This window comes from Sus scrofa, chromosome 5 (genome assembly GCF_054392235.1).
Source record: "Sus scrofa isolate SSC_HxYL_T2T_F1_AM1 chromosome 5, Sscrofa_HxYL_maternal_Yorkshire_Landrace_v2.0, whole genome shotgun sequence".
NCBI lineage: Eukaryota > Metazoa > Chordata > Mammalia > Artiodactyla > Suidae > Sus > Sus scrofa.
In genome coordinates this window covers 23412764-23430211 of record NC_139387.1, presented here as the reverse complement: position 1 = coordinate 23430211, position 17448 = coordinate 23412764, and the positions used below count along the sequence as shown (strand labels likewise).

General features: G+C 36.9%; 1 protein-coding gene and 1 pseudogene across 1 annotated transcript; one reads left to right on the top strand and one right to left on the bottom strand.

Moving 5' to 3' along the window:
• Nucleotides 1-2190: 2190 nt before the first annotated feature.
• On the bottom strand, nucleotides 2191-3197 carry LOC100737215 (olfactory receptor 6C3-like; annotated as a pseudogene).
• Nucleotides 3198-10654: 7457 nt separating this feature from the next.
• On the top strand, nucleotides 10655-16622 carry LOC100157938 (olfactory receptor 6C68-like). Its single transcript, XM_084955896.1, is given in 3 exon segments — nucleotides 10655-10785; nucleotides 14695-16590; nucleotides 16593-16622. Coding segments are annotated over 2 exon segments (939 nt in total). The 5' UTR covers nucleotides 10655-10785; nucleotides 14695-15681.
• The last annotated feature ends 826 nt before the right edge of the window (nucleotides 16623-17448 follow it).

The following is a 17448-nucleotide window of genomic DNA, read 5'->3' as shown; positions in this document are numbered from 1 at the left end:
ATATTAGTCAATGCTGACTTTCCAGAAAAAAAAGTGCACTTTATCTGGAGAGAAACTGATGTTTTTGTAATAATAAAAAGTTATGTCCAAGAAAATATAATAATTCCAAATTTGTGTCTGCATAAAAACACAGATTAATATTTCTACAAATAAAAACATGACATAACTACAAACAGAAAGAGTGAGCTCCATAGTTGTTTGGGGAGATGTAAATAATTCAGTAATGGTAGCAACAGTAAAAGTACAGATTTAAATCATGTGGTTAATGAACTTGAGTATACTGGCTAATGCAAACAGAACACTGCACTCAACTACAATTACATATAATTTCCAAGTGTACAAGAAATTCTTATAAAACTCTGATCACATTGTAGGCCATTAAGTTAAATTTAACTAATTTAATGAGTTCCCACTGTGGCAGAGCAGAAACAAATCCGACTAGGTTGCGAGTTCGATTCCTAGCCTTGCTCAGTGGGTTAAGGATATGGCACTGCCATGAACTGTGGTGTAGGTCGCAGATGTGGCTCGGATCTGGCGTTGCTGTGGCTGTGGCTGTGGCCTAGGCTGGCAGCTGTATCTCTGATTTGACCCCTAGCCTAGGAACCTCCATATGCTGATGGTGTGGCCCTAAAAAGACCAAAAAACAAAAAAAAAACAAAACAAACAAAAAAAAAAACTAATTTAGAAAGAAGTAATTGAAAGAAAGTATGGCTTATGACACTGTAAGAGGATTCTCTGGAAAATGTTATGCTCCAGAGGACCCATTTAGAGCAGACTGAGGTCAGTACAACTCAGTGACTCTTCCCAGTGGAGAAAGAGTTGTGTGCAGTGGGGAATGTGTGTCCCACAGATGAGCCTTTCAGGGTCGCCTGAAGGACTCATGTCTATCTAGCTCCTCATGGAGCCCCTCTGGGACCTGACATCTCTAGATGCCTAAGGGCTAACTGAGAACAACAAAGAGCTGCATCACTTGCCTTTACTTCAAGGAGCTGAGTTACGGAGGAAGACAGGGAGTAAGAGATTATGAGCTCCGCGTAAAAAAATGGACAAAATTTTCTAGTTAGGAATCTCGAAACACAATCTGAGAAGACACATTCTCAGAAAAGATTTGAGAAGCTCTCAGAATCTCTAGGTGGGCTGAATGGTGATGGTTTCCCCTGAACCAAGCCAGCTTAAAAAGACTGGGGAGTTCCCGTTGCAGTGCAGCGGAAATGAATCCGACTGGGAACCATGAGGTTTCGGGTTCGATCCCTGGCCGCTCAGAGAGTTAAGGATCTGTGTGGTCGTAAGCTGTGGTGTAGGTGGCAGATGTGGCTCGGATCTGGCGTTACTGTGGCTCTGGTGTAGACCGGAGGCTACAGTTCTGATTAGACCCCTAGCCTGGGAACCTCCATGTGCTGAGGGTTCGGCCCTCAAAAAGACAAAAAAAAAAAAAAAAAAAAAAAAGATTGGGAGAGGTGATGGTTCTCAAATGTGTAGAGAAACACCAAGTTACAAGGGACATGAAGGAACAGGAAACAGCCCAATCAAATAAACAAAATAAATCTCCAAAAATAGACCCTAAGGAAATGGACGTATATAAAAACCAGGCAAAGAATTCAGAATATTTGCCATTAAGTATGATCATTGAATTCATGAAAGTGGCAGTATTTTAGTTTTATTGCATGTATTTTGAAATGTTTAATAAACATTTTCTAAAAATGACAGAGAACACAGAAGTTCTATAAATAATATACAATATCCTGATCAATATTTCTCTTGAATATATGCACTCAATTTCACAAAGAATAAAGCTTCCTTTAAAGTGCACTACTCTGTACATATTTCATCTATGGATTGAATTTAGTATTCTACAATATGAAATAGGTAGATTCTTTAAACCTTAAAAAGCTATCACTATTCATCTTGAAAATATGGAAGAAATTACACATTAATTTGGAAACTCTATGTTAGAAGTACAATGTGACATTATGTGTACCTTTTAGGGATTGATATTGACATAATGAAAAACATTTTTTACTTTGTATTATAATATATCTACTAAAGAAATATATTTCATTTTCACAAAATTCTGAAGGAGAAATAACTTTTACTATATTTCCAAATGTCAGTAAACAACGCAGTGGACACTCCTAGGCATGGAAGTGGAACAAATGGATCGGAAAAATATATTAACTGTAATGCGGAGTGTAAAGAGAATAAAAAGAGCAAGTGTAGTTATACAGAGAGTGTATGCTCTTTAGAGTGTCTTTTTTTTTTAACCAAAATATTCATTTCCTTGCAGAAAATACTGCTTTATAGACCATGTCTTTGAAGGCTTGTTTTACTGGCTGGTTTCTCAGGGTGTAGATGAAGGGGTTCAGCATGGGGGCAACAGAGGTGTTGAGAATAGCTACTCCTTTTGTCAGTGATGCCTTTTCTTTGGCCGAGGGACTAGCATACATGAATATACAGCTTCCATAAGAGATGGAAATGACAATCATGTGAGAGGAACAGGTGGAGAAAGCCTTTTTTCTCTGATTGGCAGATGAAATTCTCAAAGTAGTCCTGATAATGTACACATAGATAAAATCCCTAGGGCCAAGGTGAACAGCAAGGTAACCAAAGCAAAGTAAAAACCGGTTACTTCTAGGAGCCATGTATCTGAGCAAGACAATTGCAAAAGGGGGAAATAGTCACATGCAAAGTGGTCAATGACATTGGACGCACAGTAATCCAGCTGGAGGAGAAGCATAAGGGGAGGGAAAATGGTCAGAAACCTGCCCAGCCATGCACAGAGCACAAGCAGGATGCAGTTTCCTGTTCATGATGGTCGTGTAATGAAGAGGCTTGCAGATGGCAACATAGCGGTCCTAGGACATGGCGGTTAGAATGTAAAACTCAGTCACACCCATGAAAATAGAGAGAGTTGAGCTGCACAGTTGTTATAAGAAATAGTCTTATCCCTGGTGATAATCGCACCCAGAAATCTGGGGATGCATACAGTAGTAAAGGAGATTTCTAAGAAAGAGAAGTTCCGGAGGAAGAAATACATTGGCGTCTGTAGATGGGGGTCCACCAGGGTCAGGGTGATGAGGTCAGGTTTCCAGTGACACCTGATACATATGTGACAAATAAAAAGAGGAGAATCACAACCTGAAGGTCGGGATCATCCGAAAGGCCTAGAGGACAAACTCTGTGATCACCGTGTGGTTCATTTCTCTCTTTTTCTCTTTTTTTCTTCTTTTAAAGATATTTAGGTGGAGAGTATATTAAAGGGAGGAGATGAACAGAAGAATTCATCGAGATCAATATCATCATTGATACATTAAGGGTTCTATTTTTGTGATTTCACATTATTTGATCACTCATGAAATAGTAAGTAATTGTGATTAATGGAAGTGACTGTTTGGAGAAGTCAACATTTAGGTCCTCTCTGGGACACAAAGATGTGTAACCATTCTCAAAGGAGATTCACTATAGAGGAGAGATAGGTGGCTACTGAGAGTGCCGAGAGTGGCTTCCAGAAATCCCTCCTGGTCTGTGATATGGCAGAGATATGGCCTGGACTTTGCTTTGTTCCCAGGAGATCAGTGCATGACTCTCTTTTTAGGTCAAAACACTTAGACTCAAAACAGAAGCCATTAGTGCAACCAGAGTGATGTGAGATCTAAAAACCTACACTCATAATACCCAGTGTTGCCATATCCCTGGCAGTTCTTTCTTTAAATATTGCTTCTTAAACTTCTAGACCAATTTTATTGAAGAAGTTGATAGCATGTTTCCACAGCTTCTTAAGGTTTCTGATATTCTACTTTCATTTCCCAAACTATTTCCCAAGAATCATCATAAAATAGAGAAAAATTTAATCACATTTGCTTAGTGTGACCTTTGCAGGTGTCTGGCAGAGAAGCAATGCTTGTACTTATTCTATTATTCACAGCAAAAATATGGCTGTCTGAAATATGGAGAAGGTAATGTCATGATTTTAGCAAGCCAAATAGAAAGAATGTACATCCAGCAGAGCTGGGAATTAATTGAACAGGTTAGGATGAACAGGAGAGGCTTTCCTGTACATTTATGAAATATACTTTTGGATCAGTTGTCTCATGCAAAAGATAAATGTGGGGCAGAACTACAAGGGAATAAAGTATTTTTTTTCATAAAGCTTAATAGCTAAGAGAGAAGAATGCACAAATGGAAAATGCATGGGGCTACAAACTGGGTGACAGAGTAGCTAGGTTCTGAGGCAAGTTGTTACTTTTCAATTTGTGTATCAGTGTGAAGAGAAAAATGGATAAATACTGCATATACCTTTAAGCTTAAAAATTAACTGGGTCACTTTGCTATACAGTAGAAAATTGACATGACACTGTAGACCAAGCTATAATGGAAAAAATACATTGGCAGAACACTGTAGGCCAGCTATAATGGAAAAAATAAAAATCCTTCTAAAAAAATAAAAATTAAAAATGTTTCTATGTACACATATCTAGTAAGTCGTGGAAGATGTCAAACATTAGTGATTTCACTGGAATTGTAAGACAAATCAATAAGTGAACATTTCCTCTATTAAGTTAAATAAAATGATTAGGATATTTATATCAATGGAGATATAATTTGTTTTTTAAAATTGTTCTTAGAATGTTTTCAGCACTATACTGGTTTGTATCGTGCTCTTCGAAAAGTTCATGCCCGATCTTGAAATCTGTAGATATGACCTTATTTGGATAGAGGGTCTATGCAGATATAATCAAGTTAAGATGAGGTCCTGTACATTAACTTTCCATGTAGCCTTATTTAATAACAGGTTGTCCATGATTTATTATTTTTTAAATAAAATTTTCACTTACAGATTAACACCATATAAATACGAATGCAACATTTATAATTAAAGATGAGCATGTTTATGGCACATTAGTCAAATTATTTTTTAATAGTCACTTTCTGCAATATGTTTTGAGAATTGCTGCATCATATACCATAAATAAATTCATTTGTCTTCCAAAGCAACAGTAAAAGTAATTTTAAAATCTTTCCTCAGAAAGTTGCTATTATTTTAAGATCTTTAGATAATACCAATTTCCATTTAATTTGAACTATTTATATGTTTTATGGAACTCCTGAATTAAAGAGTAACTAAGTATATTTCAAATAATTATTGTGAGTATTATAAATGCCTTTTCAGACCAAAGCAGTAAGTAATATGATAATGCTGGGAGAGAATATTGCTTGTATTGAACAAGAAAAAGGGAATCTGAGATTTCAAAAACAATGTAGAAATCTCACACTTTCTTGTAAGAAGTGAAAATTATGCAAAAAGCTGCCTTTGACATCTCTATTCTCAGAACCTAACTTGATCTTAATACATACTGTCAAAAATACTTATTGAGTGAATAAATGGTAGTGATTCTAATTATGATCAGATTTGCTGCCATCATTCAGTGGAAAGATAGAAAACCTTAAAGACAAGCCTGACTTCTCCTATGCTGTTGAGTAATGGAGACCTCAGGTCCAGTCTAAAACATCATAATGAATTCTTCACATTTTTCTTAAGATTAGAGAAAGACTCACTTGTTCACAACTTAGTCTGTTTTTATAAGTGGTATTATAAATTGGAAGTAAAGTGTGACAATGTACCTCAAAAATCTAAGTGGCTTTTGCCTCAGGAATTCCTCTTATGATAATATAAACTAAGGAAACAAATGATACATATATAAAGTATTTAACATATAATTTTACATGTTAAATATGAGAGATAGCATTGGTGGTATAGTGGTGAGCAGAGCTACCTCCCAAGTTCAGTATGAGAAACTTTATTAAATAATGGATTACTCATAAAGCGTATAATACAGAAAAATTATGATACAAACCTATATTTTTACCATGCAAATATTTACAGTTATTGGCATAGCAACTATATATATGTGTATATTTTTATAATATATGTATATATTTTTAAATACATACATATATATATTTAAATATATATGTACATATTTTTTCAATTTAAAACATAGATATAAAGAAACTTTGTTGTGTTTCCTTAACACTTTGTTATCTATGAGTTGAAGAGTATCCACAAATATATTTCATCAGAAAGTTATTATTTTGTACTACAAATATGTCCATAAAATTTTTGCCACTTATTTTCTTCAAGGACATGATTCCCACTGCTGCCTGTATTAGGTATTTTGCCAAACTTCAATGCATATTAGAATCTTTAGTCATGGTTGAACTTTAGTCACAAAGGACTATATCCACACAGAGAGCTTCTGCTCATCTATAAGAGTCTGAGATAATGAAATATTCATCTTATTTGATGGGTAAACATCTATCTTAATCAAGAGAAATCAGAAATTACTTTTGTCAATATCTTCTAAAATTTACCTTATATTTCTCAGACATTTAAAATAATGACTTTGTTGGCAGCTTGGAGCTATAAGAAGTTGTTTCCTAGGTTTAAAGTGGAATAGACTCTTTAATGGGAGTCTGTTGGCAACTCAGAGGGCCCTATCTACCATAGAAAACTACCAGTGAATATGTATGTTTTCACAAGAGGGATATATGTGCCCGTATTTGAGTCCACTTAAACTTTCAGTTTCATCTTTGGGATTCTCAGGATTATACAATCAATTAAAGCCATGATTACCTTCCATTACAGTAAGTATGTTCTTCTTTGGTAATTTCAGTTTTTTTCTTCATTCAACATTCCAGATCCTTGGTCTCAGAAAAGATATCAAACTAATCTATTTAAACATCTGTGATAGCAATACATTAATTAAATATCTCTGAAAAAGAAAATACTACCTCTAATGTTGTCTATTATTAGAAGAAAGAAATGTGAAGGGGTTCCACTCATGGAAATATTTATTACATTATCAACAGAGACCAACAGGTTTACTTGTTCACTCTTTTTATCCTTAGTACCTACAGCAGAACTAGCCATATCCTAGGTTCTCAATATGTTTTGAATGAATTCACGAGTACTCACAAGAACCAGAGCAATAAACAGAAGTAACCCACCCTACAATGTCACTCTTCTGAGACAATACACATTTATACCCATACAGAACTACAACAGACTTCATTACAGTGGCAAATTATCAGCAATGGTGTCACTGACATCAGATGATAGTGAGCTAATTATAAATACAAAATATCCCTTGAAAAATATTAAACAGAAAATACACCTGAATGAAAGTGGTTTACCAAAACATTCACATAATATCTCAGTATCACAGAAGATAAGAACTGGTGGTCAGAAAGGGAGGAGAGTTTGGGAATCAGGAACAGTGCTCTGACTTAGGATGCCACAACGAAACACTAAGAGCAACAGAATTTTTTCAGTTTGGTTCAGAAGGCTGAATTCCCTTTATGATGCTATCTTAAACAGTATTCGATCATCAATTAATTATTTCTTCCCTTGAGCACTGATTAGTGCCCTTTTTCTAATAGAGATTCCTATTAACCATGTTTAATAGCCTTTCGATTGTAGTCAGATGCCATTACTTGCTACTGTCTTGACAGAAATACCATGCCTTGATGCACCAGATGTTAGGAGAACACACCTTTTGGTTTTTTGTGGGTTAGAGAAACTGAAAAAACTAAGCGAAAAAATTCATATAAAACTAATCAGTTTTTCCATGGAAAATTCCTTTATTCCTTAGGCTGGAGGAAAAGTAAAGACATAAACTCTTCATTTACAAAAGGAAATGGCTGCCCAATTAATTACTTAAAGATAGCTGAGAAAGAACAGTGGAATACCTATTACCTTGTGTCCAAAAGTGTAGTCTCTGAACTCTTCCCTTAGTATTTCTCTACAGAACACTGAACAGGTTGCCAGAGACACCAAAGTCCATCAGCTTCATAAAAATGCAAGAAAGGAACACAATAGCTGCAATGGCCACGGATTAAGGCCTCGTACATTAGCATAAGTGTCAGAGCAAATTGTGGAGCAAAAAGAAAAACAGGAGGAAGAAAATGAAGGAGAGAAAGAAGTAGGGGTGGTGGCTTTAACATACCATCTACCAGGCATTCTGCATGGATTGTCTCATCAACACAATAATTCCATGAACTAGATATTAGGGGGAAAACCGAGGCTAAGAAAGAAAGGCACAGTGTGAACACTGCACTCTTATAGCAGAGATTGTGTAAAAACCCCTTCCTATTACTACTCATCCAGCCATAGGAAAGCAATAGAGTCAGAGAAATACTTGCTTTCCATTCAAGGCAATCACAAAAAATCAGTTCAACATTATGACTAGACTTATATAAAAATGTTTAAAATCTTCTTAAAGGTCATTCTAAAGACCTGCTAAATCATTTTAAAGAAAACACCTTTGTTTGGTGTATAAAGCAGACATAATTTTAATTTATTTATTCAAAAATGCATTACCTGAAAATATGACACTAATTGAAATGCCTGTGCATTTATTACTCTCTTCCTCTTCATAATCCTATATATAAAACACAATAGTATTTTATAACAAATGGAGAACAAATGCCTTGCCATTTTACAGGAAAATTTTGTTCAGCCTCCCAATTCCTATGAGTCTAGAATCTCACCTCAACGTGCCATAAAAAAATGGACCGGAGTTCCCGTTGTGGCTCAGTGGTTAACGAATCTGACTAGGAACAATGAGGTTGTGGGTTTGATCCCTGGCCTTGCTCAGTGAGCTAAGGATCCGGCCTTGCCATGAGCAGTGGTGTAGGTTGGAGACGTGGCTCAGATCCTGTATTGCTGTGGCCCTGGAATAGGCCGGCAGCTACAGCTCCAATTAGACCCCTAGCCTGGGAACCTCCATATGCCATGGGAGCAGCCCTAGAAAAGGCAAACCAAAACAAAGAAAAAAAATGGACCTATTTACAACTCCCAAAGTTGTATATGTACAATTCAAAATTCATCCCCAGAAATACATTCCCTAAAGCAACTGAAATCTGGGTAGGCCGTATTTATTGAGTTACTACTGCCCGTCATTTGCTAAATTATTTTAGGGGCCATAAATGTAAGACATCATCCCTAAAGTTTGGAGAGAGTCTCATAAGTGCTATTTGGCTGAGTCATCACAAGCGCAGCCTGCCCACATTCACGTACAAGCAGCCATTCATTTTTGGACAAAGCCACATTAACCTGAAGAGACTATTCAAGATAAAAATTAGTTGAGGCTAGTTCTTATTAAATTCTGCTGAAATTTTAACTATTTTTTAAAAAGAGTACATTTACTAATTTCAATCTTTTACTAAAGTTAAAAAAAAAACTTTGTTCTAGGTATTTAAAGTAGGTACTAGAAACTTTTTTCAAAATTTTAAAAAATTTTAACATTGTATATATCAAATCAGATAATCTATTATAATGAAGGATTAAAGTTGACACAGATAACATACAAGTTACATCATTTTCATAAGTAAATTACCGAATCCTTTTCCTCTAAAATAAGTAGCAAGATAAGAATGTCTAATTTCACTGCTTCTACTCATTATTGCACTAGAGTTTCTAACCAATGTAATGAGGCAAGAAAAAAGTCCAGATTGGAAAGGAACAAAGCTGTCCTTAGAATTTACTGAATTGCTATTTATATAGAAAATTCTCAATAACCTACTCAAAAATACTACCGTAACTATTTTAATAAATTTAAGAGATACAGGGTCAATAAAATGAAATAATCAGAAAGTTAATTTAAATATGGCATCGAATAATACTGAATACTTAAGAAAAAAACCAACAAAAGAAATCTGAGACCTCTATAATGCAACCTATTGAATATTGTTGAAAAATATTGTAAGGATCTAAATAAATGGATAGATACACCATGATTATGGAACAAAGATTCAGGCCTACAAGTATAATCAAGTAAATTCCCACAACAACACAAATGAACTTGGAAGCAAATCCTTTCTCAGATTCGCCTCTAGTTAAGAAAACAACACAGTTCCCACCTTGATTAAAGATCCTAAGCAGAAGACCCAGCAAAGCTGTGCCTGGAATCCTGAAGCACAGAAACGATGAGATAATGTGTGTGGTTTTAAATGACAAAATAGGTGGGCATAATTAATAAAAAAAAAAAGCCAATACAAGGCTTTAGGAAATGTTTGCTGCTTTCACTAAAATGCAATTGTTTGGGTTATGTTGTGTTCCTATTCTTCTTGCTTATTTCTCAACATATAAAAGATGTCTTCAAAATGGATTTACTAGAAGACATTAATACAGAAATTATTAGTGTAATATCTTTATATATATACATTCATTGATTGAAAGTTGATATACATTAAGGGTCAACTTCTTAAATCACTGAAATTTAATGTGTGCAAAACAAGAGAAAACAATCTTCTAAGATTAATACTGTGCTAAAAGTATACAGATACGATAGATATACATATATAAATAATAAGGAATATCACAAGAGCAATCTCTGAAACTATATGCTCTATGAGCCATGATTATGATCATGTGATGTTTCAGGAGACACTCTACATTACAGGAAAAGGTGATTAAAGATAAGATTCACAAACATCCAAGGAGAAATCTAAAATAACTGAACTGAAGATGATCATCACTGGTTGCCATAAAACAGCAGATAAAATCCTCCACAGACATTGTCATGTAATCCAGGCCTTTGCAGAAGGCCATATCAAAAACACAGGACAATTCTTCTCCTCTTATTTTTTTACCCAGATAATCAGTGCGACACATTCGCTTGCTGAGGGTTTCTCGGAGTGAAAAATTAACCTGAGGAGTTCCTGCTGTGGTGCACTTTCCCAACGTGTTGCTTAAGGTCTCACCCAGCCTCTCAGGAGTTTAATGCAGTAAGGAACAAGGTCTCTTAATTCATTATTCTCTGACGTCTCTAATCCTTATTGGAACCAATTCTCCCCAGAATCCTCTACTGATGTCCCCATAAACTGAGGAAAACAAAATTATGAGTTGAACTGTCTACTGATCTTCTATATGTGTGTAGTTGCAGAAAACTCTCTCTAGTACAAAGAAAGATGCTGAGTCTTCTTCTAAGACAATGCATTAAGGTTACCCACCCAATCACACTCGTACTAATGATTTCTTTTCCTGGCCTGGGATGACATTTACTTTTAGTACCTCTAATGAAAAATCCATACCAAAAGCCATTCAAATAGAAAAACTTGTCCTCCTACAACTAAGAATTTCTCATAGAGGAACTGTCTGGAGTATAAGCAGTCATGTGTGCAAAGATGTTTATATAAAACCTTTAGAGTAGCCTTTTGTTATTGTAAAAAAGACATGTAAAGAAGTAACGTTTCCACACTGGTGGCGATTATTATCACAGAGAGATTAAAATTATATAAATTTGGTCATAAAAAATTGCTATAAATCTCCCAGTGTTAATAATTAAGGACAACCACAACAGGCTGGATGAAAATGGGAGATTCCAACAGATTTTACAGGTTTACTTCTGCACGGATGTTTCAAGTTAGACATTTTATTGGATATTTTATTGGCTTACATTAGACAGCACCATCACACTGATTTAATATTATTCTTGCATTTCCCTGTCCCTAAGGGCACTGTCCCCACTGCCGTCAGGTTCACAGCCAAAACTTCATATTAATATCCACGGTGACTTTGAAACCTGGGTCTCCAAGGACACTTTTGTTGGGTGACGCTAATGATTCTTGCTATAGGTAGAATACATAAAGTAACAAGCCACAATATTTGGTGCCAAATATGTTTTCCTGACCAATGAGTTTAGAAGATCATCTGACCCTGATCACTCAACAGTCTATGATAACCCAGCCCTTTAAAATAGGCTTTACTTTATTTTAACTAGTAACAGAAGAACATACATTCCTGGTGTCAAATGGCACAGTCCTCTTAGGAAAGAAGTTCTATGCTACAGCAGGTACATGCTATGGTATGTGATATAGGAGGCTCTGGGTAGTTCCAGGGATTTTCTAGCCGAGGTAGTTTCCTGAGAAAACTTGGAGTTCAGGTCTCCACTAGCATACTCCTGTTCAGCCTGTGTCTCATTAAAAGGATGTTCAAATAAACTGTCAAGAGATGCCATGAAGTAACTTGTACAGCTTAAAGGGTAAGTATAAAAAGGTTTACCGTCTCAGTTGCTTTCACAGTATGTCTGCACATATTCCGGCACTAGGTAGGAGGTGGAGGGGGAATGTCATGATAGATTTCGCTCCTTAAGCACAATGTTAGACTTAAATAAACCAATACAGTTAGCATTTCAGGGGATGATCCTACAGTCATTTAAGAGATACAAGTTTTTTTTTTTTTTTTTTCTAGAACGCTGGTCCTAGAAATCATTAGCAGGTCTGGTTGAGGAATATTCAGAAATAAAATCTCCCACAAACACATAGGAACACACAATACCTAAAATCCAAGTGTGCATATGCATACACACACATCAACTGCACACTCACATATGGAAATCGTAGGCATTTTTTTATCTGTTCCACAAATAAAATGCTCTGTGAAAGTTCAATACTTAAAGAATGGATTAAGATTAAATATTTACGATTAAAAATGATTTTTTTTTTTTTGCCTTTTTAGGGCCTCACCCCTGGCATAGGGACGTTCCTAGGCTAGGGGTCAAATCAGAGCAGTAGCCGCCAGCATACACCACAGCCACAGCAATGCCAGATCCAACATGCATCTGTGACCTACACCACAGCTCTTGGCAATGACCGTTCCTTAACCCACTGAGCAAGGCCAGGGATTGAACCTAGGCCTCATGGATACTAGTCAGATTCATTTCCAGCGAACCACAAAAGGAACTCCAAAAACAAAACCGTTTTAAGACCCAAACAAAGCTGAGTCAAATTCCAAGAGAACTACTGGGAGATGAACTGAGTTCTTGAAAAATGAAGAAAACAAGACAGAGCTTCTCATGTGAGCTATGGTCACCATCAGATGATAATGCAGTGTTCAAGAGGGTAAGAGCTTTCCATCAAACTTGATCGATCCTGAGCCTCAATTAATATCCCTCCCTGTGATAGCATCTGTCTACGCTGGAGACTGCATCCTGTATACTGAGCCTACAGTAGCAGATGACAGGGTTTACTTGCTCAGATGAAACAAAGAACAATATTGTTCAAAACGCTGTGAAATAAGTTAAACAAAGAAAGGCAAACACCATATGATCTCACTTATACGTGGAATCTAAAAAACAAAGCAAAAACAAACACACAAGCTCATGGATACAGAGAAGATATTCGTGGTTTCAGAGGTGGACATTGGGATGCAGCAGGGAAGTGGGTGAAGGGGCTCAAAGGATACAAACTTCAGTGATAAAGTAAATAAGTCACAGGGATGGAATTTACAGCATGGTGACTACAGCTAATAACAGTGTCTTGCATGTTTGAAAGGAAGAGAGCAGCTCTTAAAAGTTCTCATCACAAGAAAAAAGTGATTGGTGACTGATATTACCCAGACTTACTGTGGTGATTATTTCACAACATCTACAAATAGTGAATTATTTTGTTGTATACCTGAAACTATTATAATATAAAATATCAATTATTTATTTAAAAAATCCCCTTGGTCATATGTGGATGATGCTAGCAGAACAACTAATTGTTTTTAAAATTACTAAATAAAGGGAAAGAGATGTTCCCTTTGTGGCACAGCAGAAACAAATCCAACTAGAATCCATCCATAAGGATGAGGGTTTGATCCCTGGCCTTGCTCAGTGGGTCAGGGATCCGGCATTGCCATGAGCTGTCGTGTAGGTTGCAGATGTGGCTCATATCCTGCATGGCTGTGGATGTGGCACAGCCTGGAGCTGTAGCTCTGATTCAACCTGTAGCCTGGGAACTTCCATGTGCCACAGATGAGGCCCTCAAAAATAAAAAAATTAAAAAAAAAACTCTCACAGTACATGTATCAGTATGTTCTGAGAAAAAAATTCTGAAAACGAGAAAATGGCTTATCCGTAGGTGATCCATTTTGCATTTCATAAAGTTACAAGAATTTGGAACCCTGAGGACATTACTTACAGGTTAGAAAACTATGACTATCTATCCATGTAAAGGAGGATACATGAGAAATAACTCTCACCACCTTGATCGTATTAACCCAGAATAATATGGTCTCTACTCTTCAGACGTAATATTTCACAGAAAGAAATACCGAGCCAACATGGAAGGGTCAATATACCAACAGGAATAAAGAACACAATGGAAAATTAGCTAGCTGAACTTTGGTGACGTGCAGCCCCATCCGCCACACGCACTGAGTGACTGCACACGTTTAGATTTTTGCCCTCAAGAGCACATTCACCACAGATGCAGCACCATAATTATTCATTACTCCTGCCCCTCACTGCTGCTCAAGTGTCTGGGTTTAACAATGAATTCTAAAGTAATACTACCTTTGTTTGAATTACAAATACAAATTCTGTCATCATGAAACCAAGGCATTCAGGTAAATGTGCACCAATAACCACAGTACACTGACTCAGGCCAGGGCTCTGGAGCCCTTCTGAGTGGATACTGAATATCCAGAAAGCAGTGGACATAGGCCTTATCTCTCTGTGCCCCACTTTTCCCACTTTGAAAATGGAGACAACATACCTCCCAACCTCACAGGATATCCTAAGGTTTGTACGCGTGATACCTGTAAGAGACTTAGACCAGTGCCTGGAGCACACAAAGAGACTTGTAAGCATGTATTCTTAGGATTACACTGAAACACATTTAAATTATGATTTATCTTGAATTGATCCACAGGAAGATCCATGAAGGAGTGCTTTATCAAGGCTGCTGAGCTTGAAAACCAGAGACTACGTGATTGAGAAATGAATGCAAAATGTAAAAAGAGAGGCAAAAATGTGGACTGGAAAGAAATGCGAATGGAGGAAAGAGAGGTGCTTCGAGAGGATGTTCAGTCACTTTTGTCTTGACTTTTTCTCCATAACACGGTGTGTACATATGTTTCAATCTGAGTGCTTAAATGAAGCATCAAAGTATAGCTTTTACATCCTTCAGAAGTTCATTAATTACACTCAGCATAACCTCACAAGGCGATGAAAGTGCAATATGTGATGAGGTTGTACTGCATCATGTAACCCAAGAGGTAACACAAGACATGGAAACGGAAGTTTTTAAATCCACAAAACTACAAATGTGGATGTTTCAGAGTCAAAACATGTTTTGCCCTTATAACGAATGATCACTCATTAGAAAGAAAAAAAAACCTTTATATTTTAGAGAGAATTGAAATGGCTTTTTTTGGGTCATGGTCAAAACCTTTATTTTAGTATTTTAACAATTCCAAAATTTAAAGCAAAAGAGTGACACTGAATTAACTTTTTAAAAATTTTGCTTCTGTATTGAAGAAAAATATTTGGCAGTATAAAAAACTGCTTAATATATGAAATGAAAAATAAATGTAAATAAAAAATGCACAATGCAGTGTAGGAGATAATATATTTAATTCATTATGAATTAATTTTGAGAAATTACTAAAGGAAAAGTTAAACTATAAACTAAACAAAATGTATAAAGTAATTTCACTTGTCATTATGAATAAATAGACTAAGGGGTTGAGCTCACTGTAAAATAGGAAATGTATTCCTCCAATCTAAAAGTAAAACTCATGCATGTTGGATGAGTTCAATACACAAGAGCGTGTTCATCAGTGGATGATGTCTTTGAATTCTGCATTCAAATCTCTCTGACATTGACATTTACGGTTGACAAAATCCAGGAGTCAATATGAGAAACCACACTGCAATAACAACATTCATCCTTCTGGGACTGACAGAAGATCCTCAGCTGCAGCTCTTGCTTTTCCTTTTCCTCTTTCTCACCTACATATTGTGTGTTACTGGAAATCTGACCATCATTACCCTGACCTTGCTGGATCCCCACCTTAAAATCCCCATGTATTTTTTCCTCCAAAATTTCTCTTTCCTAGAAATCTCATTTACAACCGCTTGTATTCCAAGATTCCTATACAGTATATCAACTGGGGACAGAACAATTACCTATAATGCATGTTTCATTCAATTATTTTTTACAGATCTCTTTGTGATAACTGAGTTCTTTCTCTTGGCAGCCATGGCATATGATCGCTATGTGGCCATCTGCAAACCCCTGCATTATATGACAATCATGAGCAACAAACTCTGCAAAACAATGGTTGTCTGCTGTTGGCTGGCAACAATTATGATTATCCTCCCTCCATTCAGCTTGTGTTTTCATCTGGAATTCTGTGATTCCAATCTCATTGATCATTTTATCTGTGATGCATCTCCTCTCCTGAAGATCTCATGCTCAGACACCTGGTTAATCGAGCAGATGGTTATAGCCTGTGCTGTGCTCACTCTCATCACCACTCTCACATGTGTAGTTCTCTCCTACATATACATCATAAGGACGATTCTAAAATTCCCTTCTGCCCAACAAAGAAAAAAAGCCTTTTCTACCTGTTCTTCCCACATGATTGTCGTTTCCATCAGCTATGGCAGCTGCATCTTCATCTACATCAAACCATCTGCCAAGGAAGAGGTAAATCTCAATAAAGGAGTGGCATTGCTTATTTCTTCCATTTCACCAGTGCTGAATCCTTTTATATATACTCTGAGGAATAAGCAAGTTAAACTAGCCTTTCATGACTCACTCAAAAAAAAATTGCATTCCTTTTAAAAAAGTAAAATGGGAGTTCCCGTCATGGTGCAGTGGTTCAAGAGTCCGACTAGGAACCATGAGGTTACGGGTTCGATCCCTGGCCTTGCTCAGTGGGTCAAGGTTCCGGCGTTGCGGTGAGCTGGGGTGTAGGTTGTAGATGCGGCCTGGATTCTGCGTTGCTGTGGCTCTGGCGTAGGCTGGCAGCTACAGCTAAGATTCGACCCCTAGCCCGGGAACCTCCATATGCCGCAGGAGCGGCCCAAGAAATGGCAAAAAGACAAAAAAAATAAAAATAAAAATAAATCATCTGGGGAGTTCCCGTCGTGGCACAGTGGTTAACGAATCTGACTAGGAACCATGAGGTTGCAGGTTCGGTCCCTGCCCTTGCTCAGTGGGTTAACGATCTGGTGTTGCCGTGAGCTGTGGTGTAGGTTGCAGACGTGGCTCAGATCCTGCGTTGCTGTGGCTCTGCTGTAGGCTGGTGGCTACGGCTCTGATTAGACCCCTAGCCTGGGAACCTTCATATGCCGCAGGAGCGGCCCAAGACATGGCAAAAAGCCAAAAATAAATAAATAAATAAATAAATAAAAAAGTAAAATGTATCTCTTGATAAACCAACTCGAAAGATTGCTGTGAGCTGTGATGTAGGTCATTGATGTGGCTTAGATCTGGCATTGTTGTTGCATGGTGTAGGCTGGCAGCTACAGCTTCCATTTGACTCCTAGCCTGAGAACCTACATGTGCTGTGGGTGCAGGCCAAAAATAAATAAATAAATAAAGCAGAAAAAAGTAAAAAATATCTCTTGATAATCCACTCAAAATATGCACCGCGGCCTTATTTTTGCATAAAGC